Below are 12,500 nucleotides of genomic sequence, written 5' to 3' on the forward strand. Positions count from 1 at the left end.
TCATTAGTCTCCCTCTGTCCACGGAGCCATTGCAAAGGGGCTCTCCGGCCCGCTGAGACACCCCCCCCCCCCCAGCGTCCCCACGCTTATTTCACTGCTCAGCTGACTGTGTCTTTGCTCTCGTCTAATCCAGCCTCCCGAGTGCCACGCAAAACAACACAGCGCAGGGCGGCTTCTTGATTTGTGTGTTTCCTCTGAGTAAGAGAGGAGCTTTTATTTCAATACTCACAGCTCTCGTCATTCTCTGTGTGGAACACAAGAATGAGTTCAAAGATGATTGGTTAAAAGCGTGTGTCTTTTTTTAGAAATATAGTTGAAAGTGTGTGTGTTAAGATGGCAGGTGTGAAAAGCACATAGTGTAGCTTATTTTAGAAATTTAGCTCAAAGCGAATGAAGACAAAACCAGCACCAAAATAGCTCTTTATAAACAGTTATACTGACAGCATACTGCCATCGACGTCTTGTTGTTTTTTGAGCCCTCTAGTCAAAGTCAGTTTCAATAACAGAACCAAAGCCCAACACTCTATTCTCACGCCTCTTCTCTCTGCTATGCATGTGCTATGCTGGAAGGTACCTGTGTGTGTGGAGAGTGCACCTGCTATGACGTGGACCCATCAGGGGACTGGGGAGATATCCATGGTGACACGTGCGAGTGCGACGAGAGGAGCTGCCATGCCGTCTACGATAGATACTCTGATGACTTCTGCTCAGGTAAGAGTTAGCATTCCCATGTTAGCATATAGCATTAGCGATTTCCTCTATTTTTGTCCCAGTTACCAGGTACCTCTGATTACAAAACATTATCTTTTAAGCATTACTTCATCAAGTGTGTGGGAGTGTTGCCATATAAGAAGTAAACACATTTCTTTGTTAAGGGCGCTCTAAGCAATGTTGGGTAACTGTTGTTAAATGTTGGGTTGGGTCACTTCTGTTCACGTTCAAACAAAACAGCTAGCTAGCTACTCCCTCCCCCTCCCTCACAAGGAAATTGAAACTCTCCTAAATGCGCATGTCGTCGGTGATAGGCTGGAACAGTTTGTAATGTTTTCATGGTCCAGGCTGGACCAGGTTGTTTTTGGAGCCTGGGCTGTCCACAGAGGCCGCGTTTTTTTACAGTGTATTCAGGGCAGAGGCAGCTAGCGGATGGTGAGGTGATGTTTGCTGTATGTGACTAAAAAGCTTAGACGCTTAGCTTAGAAACCGTGTAACTGCGTAAAATCACCTAGAGCACCTTTAAGTATTTAGTTAGCAACTGACTTGGAACTGTTAGGAACTCCTCAAGCTCTGATTTGATACAAAATTGTTTCAGACCCAACTGTTGTTGAAGTACAATATATTGTGTTCGGCATCACAGATGTCACAGATGTCATAGCACAACTGCATTTCAGTACTGATGTTTGTTGTGGTCAATAGACAATACAGAGGCCTTTGCCACATGGTCAGTTTTGTTTTTTGTTCTGGTGAGAAGTTGTATAAAATAAGCCAGTAAAAGAGAGAGAGCATGTTTGTGTGTGTGTGTGTGTGTGTGTGTGTGTGTGTGTTTTAATAGTGTCAAAAGACTGAAAACAGAGAGCATAATGTCATAATGTTTCCATATATTTCCTCAATATTTTTTGTCCTTCTCTAAACAGAGTTCTGGACAAAGTACTCCAAGCCCATATGAAAAACATTAGAACATTTGCACATCTGTTTTCAATACAGGGGAATACCAACTCATATTTAGCCACGAATCACAGTTACTTTCAACCCAGGAAACAATTTCAAAATGCATTGCTGTTTATTGTTCTAGAGATGTGATATGTGCTATGAAATAGAAAAACATAAATCTAATGGAACACAAAAAACATAGAGGAGTGAGAATTGGCCTTGTCCTTACTGGTGAATTTACACAGACAGAAATGTCTGAGAATGGCTTCAGAGAAGGAGCTATTTCCATGGTGAGTCTGTCTATTTTCCAGCTGTTTGTCCGGTGCTTGAGCTGAGGATTTTTATTTATTTCAGGATATTTTGTTCCACATGTGGTGCACATTTCTTTCCAACAAACATTGCCCTCTGAGGCAAGGTTGATACATCCAAAAAAGAACACAGATAGGCACATAGTCACACACACAAACACACACACATGCACACACATGCACACACACACACACACACACACACACACACACACACACACACACACATATGCACGCACATACACACACACACAAATACCCATGCCTGTCAAAGGGGATCAAATGCCCCTAGATGTTAGGTTCTTTGTGGTGTTAGAAAAGCTTTGCTAAAGCCAGATCAGTCTGCGGCCTCAGTAGCCTTAATCTGGCTATTTGCCTTCTCACCTCCCTCCCCTCTCCACTCTCCTCCTCTTTCTCTCCCCTCTGCTATCCACTCCTTGGCTGAAGGTCACGGTCAGTGTAACTGTGGGCGGTGTGACTGTCACGAGGGCTGGACAGGGAAGAAGTGTGAGCATCCGCTTTCCTGCTCGTACTCTACCGAGGCCAGCCAGCGCAAGTGCAGAGGGACCTCCAACTTACCCTGCTTTGGGAGAGGTAAATAACATTGTGTGTGTGTGTGTGTGTGTGTTTGTGTGTGTGTGTGTTTGTGTGTGTGTGTGTTTGTGTGTGTGTGTGTGTGTGTGTGTGTGTGTGTGTGTGTGTGTGTGTGTGTGTGTGTGTGTGTGTGTGTGTGTGTGTGTGTGTCTCCACCTCCAGTCTACCTCTACTGCCTTCAATGAAATCCACTTACTTCAATGTAATCATACCTTGAACTGTATGGTTAAAATACTCCAACTGTGCCATGCACGCACAAAACCCTTGAGAGCGGATATCTGCTCTGGTATAAGTGGCCACCCAGTGACCGCAGAAGAAAGAGCTGGACTCGGTGAATTGGTCATATTCCTCATCACAGCCACGAATGGCTATACGCACTGTTGCCATGGGAGAGAGGGAGTTTCATTCAATATCAGTAGCCCATGTTGTCGTCCCATCCTAGTTGCCACCCCTGGCTCTACATCACTAACCTCCAGATTAGAAGAGGGGTCCTTTTCTTCTCGCCTCATCCTTGCATGTTAGTTTATGTGTGCACTTCCAGAGATTGATGGAGGACAGAAGGGTTCAGCAATAGACAAGCTGGAACTTCTATCACAGAGAAAATCAACAAGGAACTAAGGTGTGTGTGTGTGTGTGTGTGTGTGTGTGTGTGTGTGTGTGTGTGTGTGTGTGTGTGTGTGTGGCTAGACACATGTTATGTTGCCTGACAATGTGCCCCCCTTTGGTCTTGACAGATGTGGTCCTTGGTGGAGCCAAGTTACGCAGGAATGTCTGCTGTCATGTTTCTAATGAGGTGAACTTGCCTAAGACGGAGTGTTGGTTTAGTGTAGTTTCCACAGCCTGAGACCCATTAGTCTGGCAGTCCAGCATTCTCTAGACATTCTTTTAGTCAAGGTGAAAAAAGAATTCACACAGTTGGTGTGTGTCTGTGTGTGTGTGTGTGTGTGTGTGTGTGTGTGTGTGTGTGTGTGCGTGCGTGCGTGCGTGCGTGCGTGCGTGCGTGCGTGTGTGCGTGCATGTGTGTAGGGTTGTGTGTCAGTGTGAACGTGCCTCATTGAGAAATCTGTGAAAGGTGGAGTCGTCTAGACTGAGATTGAGTTGAGAGTGTAAGGCCAGGCGAGAGTGGAGTCTCCCACACATGAGTCAGTGAGAAGCACGCTGGCTCCTGGGAAGAGGCGGCCATTTCTTCTTCTCCTCATGCCTAAAAACAGACGGCAGAGTAGTTATACTGTAGAGTGTAAAACCAAAACACACACCTTTATTTTTAAACCTGAGTGTTCAGACAGTGAATTAGGCCTATCATAACACAATGTGGTCGTAGTATGGAGGAAGACAGAAGACGAGGTCTATCTGGATATTCCTTACACCCTGAGCTGAGATAACAGCTTGTACTTGATACCATAATTGTGTTGGCAGTGGCAAGAGTGCCCTTACAGTAGCACGATAAGATAATCTAGCAAGAAGGGTGTCACTCAGTGTCAGTGTCGCTAAGAAAGCAGTCCTCCAAAACTGGAAATCAAAGAAATCCTGCCATATCAATCACTGGAAAAACTTAATCACAGAATATATTACAATAGAAAAACATCATGCACATAGAGAGAAGCAAATGTCAGCCTTTGAAAACACCTGGTCCACTTTTCTATCATTTTTAAATTCAACAAAACCATAACCTAAAATAATCTAGCCTCCTACAGTAGACAGTGAGATACAGTAATCTAGCCTCCATAGACCCTCAGTGACAGCATACTACAGTAACACAACACAGATATAATCTAGCCTCCATAGACCCTCAGTGACAGCATACTACAGTAACACAACACAGATATAATCTATCTATCTGAGCCCTGAGGACTAAGGACTAAAGACTCATAGACTTAATTGATCTTAATTGATGGTGCTAAGTGAGTGAGTGTGTGAGGCCACATGGGCTTAGATAGGTATAAATCTGGGTTTGGGGATAGCACTTCATGAGATCACATGTTACCATGGTGACGTTTCATAACAAAGATGTTGCTGATACTTGCCGGTTTGGGAATTTTAATTTTAAGTTTGTTGCTTTCCACATGGCCAAGGCACAGGAGATGCCTGCCTGATTCCACATTCTTTGTACAAGTTGGTTGTGTGTCGTGCAGTTGTTCGGATTTCCCTATGGTCTCTGCGGTAAACGTCACAATGCTTCCCTTTGGTGAAGTCTGCACTGATGCAGACTCACAGAAAGGGCTCGGTAATTGAGTACTCAAACCCTCACGCCCTTTGAAATGCGACATTAGGACAGCTCTTACAAATTTCACGAGAACGCGCAGCAAAGTCTGTGAGTCCGGACTTTGGGATTGGGCCATGGAGAAGCAGCACTGAACAGGCTCAAACCTGGGTGTAGTTTATTACAGGGTGAGCTGTTCCCTTTAGATATAACTCCTCTACTCCACACACACACACACACACACACACACACACACACACACACACACACACACACACACACACACACAATACATACACACACACACACTCACACATTTTACAATCACCATTATTCAATGAGCAGCAGATTTATTTATCATGGAGAACAATGGTTATCTGCTGTGGTCGGGCAGAAATAAGCACTCTCACCAGCAAGGCCATAGAAGTAACATGGTAAATGAGCAGAGCTAATGGGTTCTTTTTGGGTTCAGTGGTGTCTGGCCTTTTCGCTATAATTGAGTGCGGTGTTAACAGGCTTCCTCTGCAATAATACCATTGTGCGGCAGTAATTTTGCTCCAGTAGACACAGGCTTACTTCTGCTTATTTGGGAAATGACAAATCAGTCACTGCGGTTCTCCCAGTCCTTATAATGGCCCTTGAATTAGAAGCCACCAAACCCCCAACTCACTTCAGCCCTATCGTCTCTCAAGGTCATGCAAAGGTCATTACAAGAATCATGGAATTGCTGTTTTAGATTCAATAATACAAACTAAATACAGAAAAATAAATGACTGTTACATTTGGTACCATTACTGTTAACGCCAGCAGTGCAAGGTCCTGATAATTGTTTCCCCCCACCCCCCTTTTCTAATGTGATGCACATGTCGCAATTGCTTTCCTCTAATTAGCTTAAGGGGTTCATGAATAACTAAAATCCAAGGTAACCAATATATTTTCCATGTTGAGTTGGATTTGATGATAGCCCCATAGGAAGCGCCACCTATTCTACCATCCCTATTCTAATGGAAGGTGCCACCCCCCAGCCACATCCCAAAATGGCACCCTGCAGACGCCTCCTCCCCAGCCACGTACTGGCAGATCTGCCTGACCTGGAGAGGAGGTTGGAGGTCACAGCTCTTAATGATGCATAAGAGGCCCCGCGCCAAATGCATCAAAGTGGCCAGTTTGTCATCTGACGGATGAGATCACCCACCCTTGCCCTGGTTTCCCAGATCCGGTTGATCCCGGATCCAGCCCGCCAAGCACTTTCATCCGACCCACTGAGCATTTCATTTGGTTATCAGGCTGCTCGCTATTTTTTTCCTGCGATAGAGACGACGTTGGTTAGCTTTACTGCAAACTGCTTTTCACTCTCCTTAGAGAACGTTTACAATGTCTCAATGTCAAAACATCATGTTAAATAGAGATAACATCATGTTAAACTAAGTTAACTCTTAGTTATCTCCTTTGCAGCAGATCTAACGTGAACATGCGATCCATTTAATTGGGAACGCTGCACTCACGAGAGGGAGAGAGAGCCGCAGGTTCCAGCTGGCTTGTCATTGTTGATAATTGATATCTCCTTCTTATAAGAAACTTTTAAAAGGAAATCATGAAGGCAGCAGTAGTTCCCACTACTGACCATTTAAAAAGTGTGAGAGGGCCATACCGTAGCAGGCAGAAGATCATTGAAAAATAAACGTGAATTAAAGCGACTGTCTTAAAGCGACAGTGCACAATTTATACATTTGTTAAACAGCATAAAATTAGCAGTATTTTTAAGCAATTAATATTTTAAAAGAAATATGTTGTCATAGTAAATTATAGGCTATAAAAAATGTATTTTTTTTATGTGTGTGTCGTGGGGGGGGGGGGTTGTTTTCAAAACCCAGTGTGGCCCTTGAGCCAAAAAGTTTGCCCATCCCTACTCTAGACTATGTAATGGAGTCCAATGATTAAACTGTGGTGGGAGCCTTAATTACTTTTAATTCCTCCAGCAGCAACTTTAAAATGATCTCGAATTTGCTGCTACAAAATGGCGATTTCCAATTGACTCCACACTAGAGAACAATTAACATGGTACACAGGCCGACTCTGAATGTTATCTGTGTGTATTAAAGCATGTCGTTCTCATTCTCATGGATTTCTCATTCTCAACTCATTCTATGGTTGGATAACACATATTTGGTAGATACACATTACTCTGCTAGAGCATCAATTGCTATTCAAATAATTTGCCGTCATTATAAGGTAGCTTTGTTTGTTAATCATTGAGGAAACTATTTCCAGGGAAGTGTTCATAGACACACATCTGCATAATCAATAATAAAGAATTGTACATTAGGTGGTATCCACAGTATACACTACCACATCCACAGGTTGTTTGCACACATAGTGCTGTGTTCTTGTTGTGCATGTGTGTATGTGTGTGTGTGTGTGTGTGTGTGTGTGTGTGTGTGTGTGTGTGTGTGTGTGTGCAGTATGCAATGCAGTGCAGTGTGCAATGCAGTGTCCAATGCAGTATCGCTGCAGTTCCTCTCTTCCTGTCCCTCCTCGTCTGCGGCTGTATTCGTGAGATCCGTTGTGAAGGCACTGGAGAGGCTCTTAAATGATGATTTATAAAGCTGTTTACATAGAATTTCACGCCCCAGCGCACCTATATGTCTGGTGTCTGGCATCTATTACCCACCACGCCAGGTAATTGCCCCAAGTTTCCTCAATCCCACATCTCTCTCCCTCAATTACCAGGAGCTTGTCAGCAGGTGCTGAAACGACACCTGCGTTTCTGGGTCTTTTTTCTCCCGAGATTCAGACAGGGAGCGGCCACCGCCCGCTAAGGGAGGATGCTGCAGTTTTTGTGTGCTGTGTTGAGCATGGCAAATCAGGCTCAGTGTTCAGAATGTACAGGGAGAATAAGGGCCTTAGCTGGTGAAATAGGCTGAAATCGCTTGAAAGCGAGAGAGGAAATAGAAAGTAGAATAGTAGAGCAAAAGAGAGAGAGAGGGAGGGAGAGAGGGAGAAAGTGAGAGGGAGACATAAGAAGAGAGAGAGAGAGAGAAAAATTGAGAAGTGGAATTGGCCACAAACCAGCAGCGGGGGGCTTTCCCTAGCAAGGGAGCTCACTTGCAGTGTACAGAATACACATTCTTTCAAGCCTGGTATTTCCTCAAGGAAACACCTGCTTTGTTACCCCCCTCCACCCAGCTCCACCCGACCCACTCTGCTGAGCCTCTGAAGCGGACAAAGGCTGACGCGTCTTACATTTTTAATGTGGCACCCTGTCAGGTGGGAATTCTGTATTGTCTCTGTGGTTTTTTGGGGGGTTTTTTGGAGGCATTCACAGCATCCCTCCTGTAATTGCAAAAATGCTGTGTGTGTGTCTGTGTGTGTGTGTGTGTGTGTGTGTGTGTGTGTGAGTGAGAGAGGGAGAGAGTCTGAAAATAAAGGAGGGAATGCTTTAATGTGTAGCGTAGAAAGGGAAACATCCACTTATGGCTGACTCCGTGTGATATTCTTCATCACCCTTCCCTGAAGCATTCTATAGATTTCTCCTCCGAACACAGAATGCATCTTGATTAAATATCCCTGAATGCAACAATTATGTGGGAAAAATCAACTCTCCCAAGCAGTGGCTGAGGACAGAGTGAAGGAGAGAGAGTGAGAAATCTGGCTGTTTGCTGAAGATAGAGAGAGAGAGAGAGAGAGAGAGAGAGAACACGAGTAGAGAGTAGAACAAAAAAAGAAGAAATGCCTCAATTTGCATCACAGATGTTGACTAGTATCCAGAGTGATGCCGTTGCTGATGCTGCCCCGGATGACAAGCAATCCCTTAAAGAGCAAATCTTCTGAATTAGCGCTGATTGCAATCACACTCCCACACCTCTGTTTTGAATGGCGCCCTCAAAGAGACTATTTTTACTGCATTCCAGAGTAGTGTGAAAGGGGTGCATGACACACTGCACATAAGAAATATGTCTAAAGCAGGTAGCTTCATAGGTATTTAACCTGACATGCTACCAGTTAGAGACTAACACTTCATTGATTATCTGCTCTGGATGCTACTTGTCTAAGGGTTGTGGGCATGGGGATTATAGCTTGACAGGACAGTCATCATTTCCCTAAAGAAAGCTGATAAAATGTCACATCGGGATGTACTTGTCCCATACATTGAGAGAGAGAGAGAGAGAGAGCACAAAGCAAAAACAGTTTCCCTGTCGTTTCCCCATCAAGATAGGTGATGGGGGGCTTACAGAAAGAAAGGGCATTCTCCCGCTCTCTCTCATTTCTGCTTTTGTAGGCACACTGGTTAATATCTCTCCCACAGGCACCTTCTCTCTTGCTTTAACTTGCACTCATCTTTCTCAACATCATACTGATGCTTACATTGCACTCACATGGCATCCATCAACACCACGCCAGCCTTCATGTCCCCCTCATTATTACTGTCTACAGATACATTATTATTACAGTATACAGATAACCTACTCATGCTAATATGCTGGAGAATACATACATTACCCTTGAGTAACTTTAGCAATAGCTCTCAAAAATAGCACAATACAGTGTTCAATATAAGTTGCCGCTGTTATCAAATTGTCATCATGGCAGTACCTGTTGTTTCTGTTTTGCTATTAGCGTTCGATGGCTGACCGATCTTCGGATTGTTCCGGAACCTTCAACAGTGCTGAGTCACTCGCTCCCCTGGCTGACCTTTCATTTCCTGTGCTGATTGAAAGCTTCCAAATGTTAGGGTTTCGAAAAGGCCAAGAGTGAAAAGCCAGTGTTTATCTCCTCACTATTTCTCTCTTTTGTGTCATGGACTAAAAGTAAGGATCGCTGTATAATGGAAAGAGTGTAGCCTGCTATTTCCCCTTAAAAAGCCCGCGGCCGAGCAGCCGCTAGAGTTGGGAGGCCTGTCTGTCTGAATTGATTAATTAATTAATTCTTTATCTTGCTCATTTTCTCAGTTTCTTTCTCATCACTTACTTGCCTTTTTGTCATTCCACTAACTGTGAAATTAGTCGAATAGCATCAATTGACTGTTTTGTTGAGAATCATAGAACATTCTGCACCTCCTTTGAAAAGATGTAACCATTCAAAGAGGCTATGGAGATATGACACATCGGAAGGTATGAAGCATGTGTGTCACAGTAGAAATCAATCGTTTAGCCCATGCTGTATGTTACATAGTGTGTATATTACAGTATGTACCCGTACTGAGTTTGTGTTAGAAATAGTATCCAGTGTCCAGAATTGTAATATTACATTAAACAAACACACTTTGCAGTCTTAGAGTCTCTCTCAGACAGACAGCTGTACCCATCCCTGCCCTTCCTCAGAAATGTGGAGATCCATCATAAGCTACGCTGATGAAAAACGATCTCCCTGTGCCTGGGCTGTGAAGGTAAAGGCATTATGGCGTTCCACCCAGGGGAGGAAGTGATGGTGCTTTAACCTGCCGACGCTTCACCTGGATCCTCCAGAGGGTGTTTCCCTCCCCACCTCGTGCTGGATGGCCGCGTCTCGAATAACACTGAGGGGGAATTAATTTCCCCGTCTCGGGCCCCGGAGCTCGGCACACGAGCACCACGGGACCCATTCATCACCACGGCAATACAACGACGGACCCGTCATCGCGCCAAAAGCACCCCCACCCCCATTCACACACACACCATGCTAATACGCTACCAATGATGTGTGTCCCAGACGTTGTGAAACCATGGAGGGGGAGTTAAGGGGGGTGGATGTTAATGCAATGAAGGCATTTGTGATATCAGCGGCTCCACTCGAGCTTGCTCCCTCTAGGCCATCCGCCGTAGAGAGAATTCTGCATCGTTATGCACGCAGGGAGACTTGCGGTGAGCATAATGATATATCATAGCTGGTCTTCGCAGCTCCGTAACGTCACATTTATATAATGGTGGCTGTTGTCGTGCCGAGGGTTTTTCAACATCTGTCTTTCTCACGTGGACAAAAGGAATGGAGTCATTTGTTTCTGCTTAGAGAGAATGGTGGTTAAAAGGGGGGTGAAAGATTGTCAGGGGGGGTGAATCCACAGAGGATGGTGTCAAAAATAGCACAATACAGTGTTCAATATAAGTTGCCGCTGTTGTCAAATTGTCATCATGGCAGTACCTGTTGTTTCTGTTTCGCTATTAGCGTTCGAGGGTTTCCGGGGCAGTCTGAAAGCACTTCACTCTCTCTCTCATGCCTTTCCATTATGTTCTTCAGTGGTCACACTTCTGGCAGGGGAGACTTTGTGTGTGTGTGTGTGTGTGTGTGTGTGTGTGTGTGTGTGTGTGTGTGTGTGTGTGTGTTAGATGTATCTCACTGTGTTTATGCGTGTGTGTGTGTGTGTGTGTGCGTGTGTGCGTGTGTGTGTGTGTGTGTGTGTGTGTGTGTTAGATGTATCTTACGATGTTTATGTGTGTGTGTGTGTGTGTGTGTTTGGAGGGGAGGTGTCCTCTCACCTTGTGCAGCTACAAGGTGAGACCAAACTCCCTGAGAGTGACACATCAGCCACACCTCTCCTCCAGAGGCAAACATCTGAGACAGCCCTTGATGACGGGCGCTGTGACGACAAGGGGGGGTGGGGGATGGGTTGGGGGTGTAGGAAGGGAAGGGTAATCAATAAGGCAAAAAAAGCATTTATGACATCACCAGTTTCCATGGCAACAGGACCCAAGCACGACAGCTCCTCTGCTCTTATCGGCTCGGAAAGGTTTAGGCAATGCCAGACGGGGTGTCGCTCATTGTCACAACGACAGACGGATGTCAGTGACCGACAGGTGGCAAAACGTCTGTCTCTCACACACACACACACAGTTGTACAAGGGTCACACAGACACACTGCTGTTTGGATCACCTTCAGGTCTGAAGGCTTATGTAATAATCAAGTTGATAAGTCCTTGAGGTTACATTTTCTTCCACCTCTCTCTTTCTGGAAATGTCGATTCATATATCTCAATTCAACTTCCTGGTAACATTAGTCATTCATAGGTTACAGTTACTTTATTAAAACCAGAAAGATTAGCAGGCTGATATTCTCCATTTTAAATACTATTCCATCGCCAATGTAATTATTCTGCATAGATTTGATGTAGATTACGTTAGGACTAATCAAACTGATAAGGCAGTATGACAGAGTATGATGATTGAGCTGGAGAGAATGCAGATATCTCACAGGGACTTTAAGCTTTTGGCAAGGCGATTTTGAAGCAAATTGTGCACCACTGGATAAGATACAGGTCTTTAGTTGTTTTTGTTTTTTTTCCTAAAAAAATAATGTCCCACTTTTTTTATCTCTGTCTTCTTTTCTGGTGTTCGCGGCTTTCCTCAGGACAGGAAATTGCTCTGGGTCTCAGTTTTGAGAAGAGATAAGACTTTGAAAAACCAACAACTGTATTTCATGGACAAGTCTGTGTCTGCAAATCGCGATGCATCTTTGTTCAGCGCATCATAGTTTTGACAGATGGCTCCTGTGAATCGGAGACAAAGATGGCTGGAGAGCTTTTTTTTGGAAAAAAGACAAAGGAGAATGAAAAAGACAAAGGAGAATGAAAAAGACAAAGGAGAATAAAAAAGACAAAGGAGAATGAAAAAGACAAAGGAGAATAAAAAAAGGAACAACGCTGTTGGGCTGGATAGTGCATAAAATTCAGTGAATTAAATTCTCATATTGAAGGGTGTGCTCCAAGAGGGTGCGAGTGCGCACACACACACACACACACACACACACACACACACACACACACACACACAAACACACA

General features: G+C 44.4%; 1 protein-coding gene across 1 annotated transcript in view; it reads left to right on the forward strand.

The window, feature by feature from the left end:
• Window positions 1-12,500, forward strand: part of itgbl1 (integrin, beta-like 1) — a 48,232-nt gene that overhangs the window by 19,333 nt on the left and 16,399 nt on the right. The window contains 2 exon segments of the mRNA XM_042077797.1: window positions 571-711; window positions 2,403-2,549. Coding sequence (XP_041933731.1) covers window positions 571-711; window positions 2,403-2,549 — 288 coding nt within the window.

This window comes from Alosa sapidissima, chromosome 2 (genome assembly GCF_018492685.1).
Source record: "Alosa sapidissima isolate fAloSap1 chromosome 2, fAloSap1.pri, whole genome shotgun sequence".
Classification (NCBI taxonomy): domain Eukaryota; kingdom Metazoa; phylum Chordata; class Actinopteri; order Clupeiformes; family Clupeidae; genus Alosa; species Alosa sapidissima.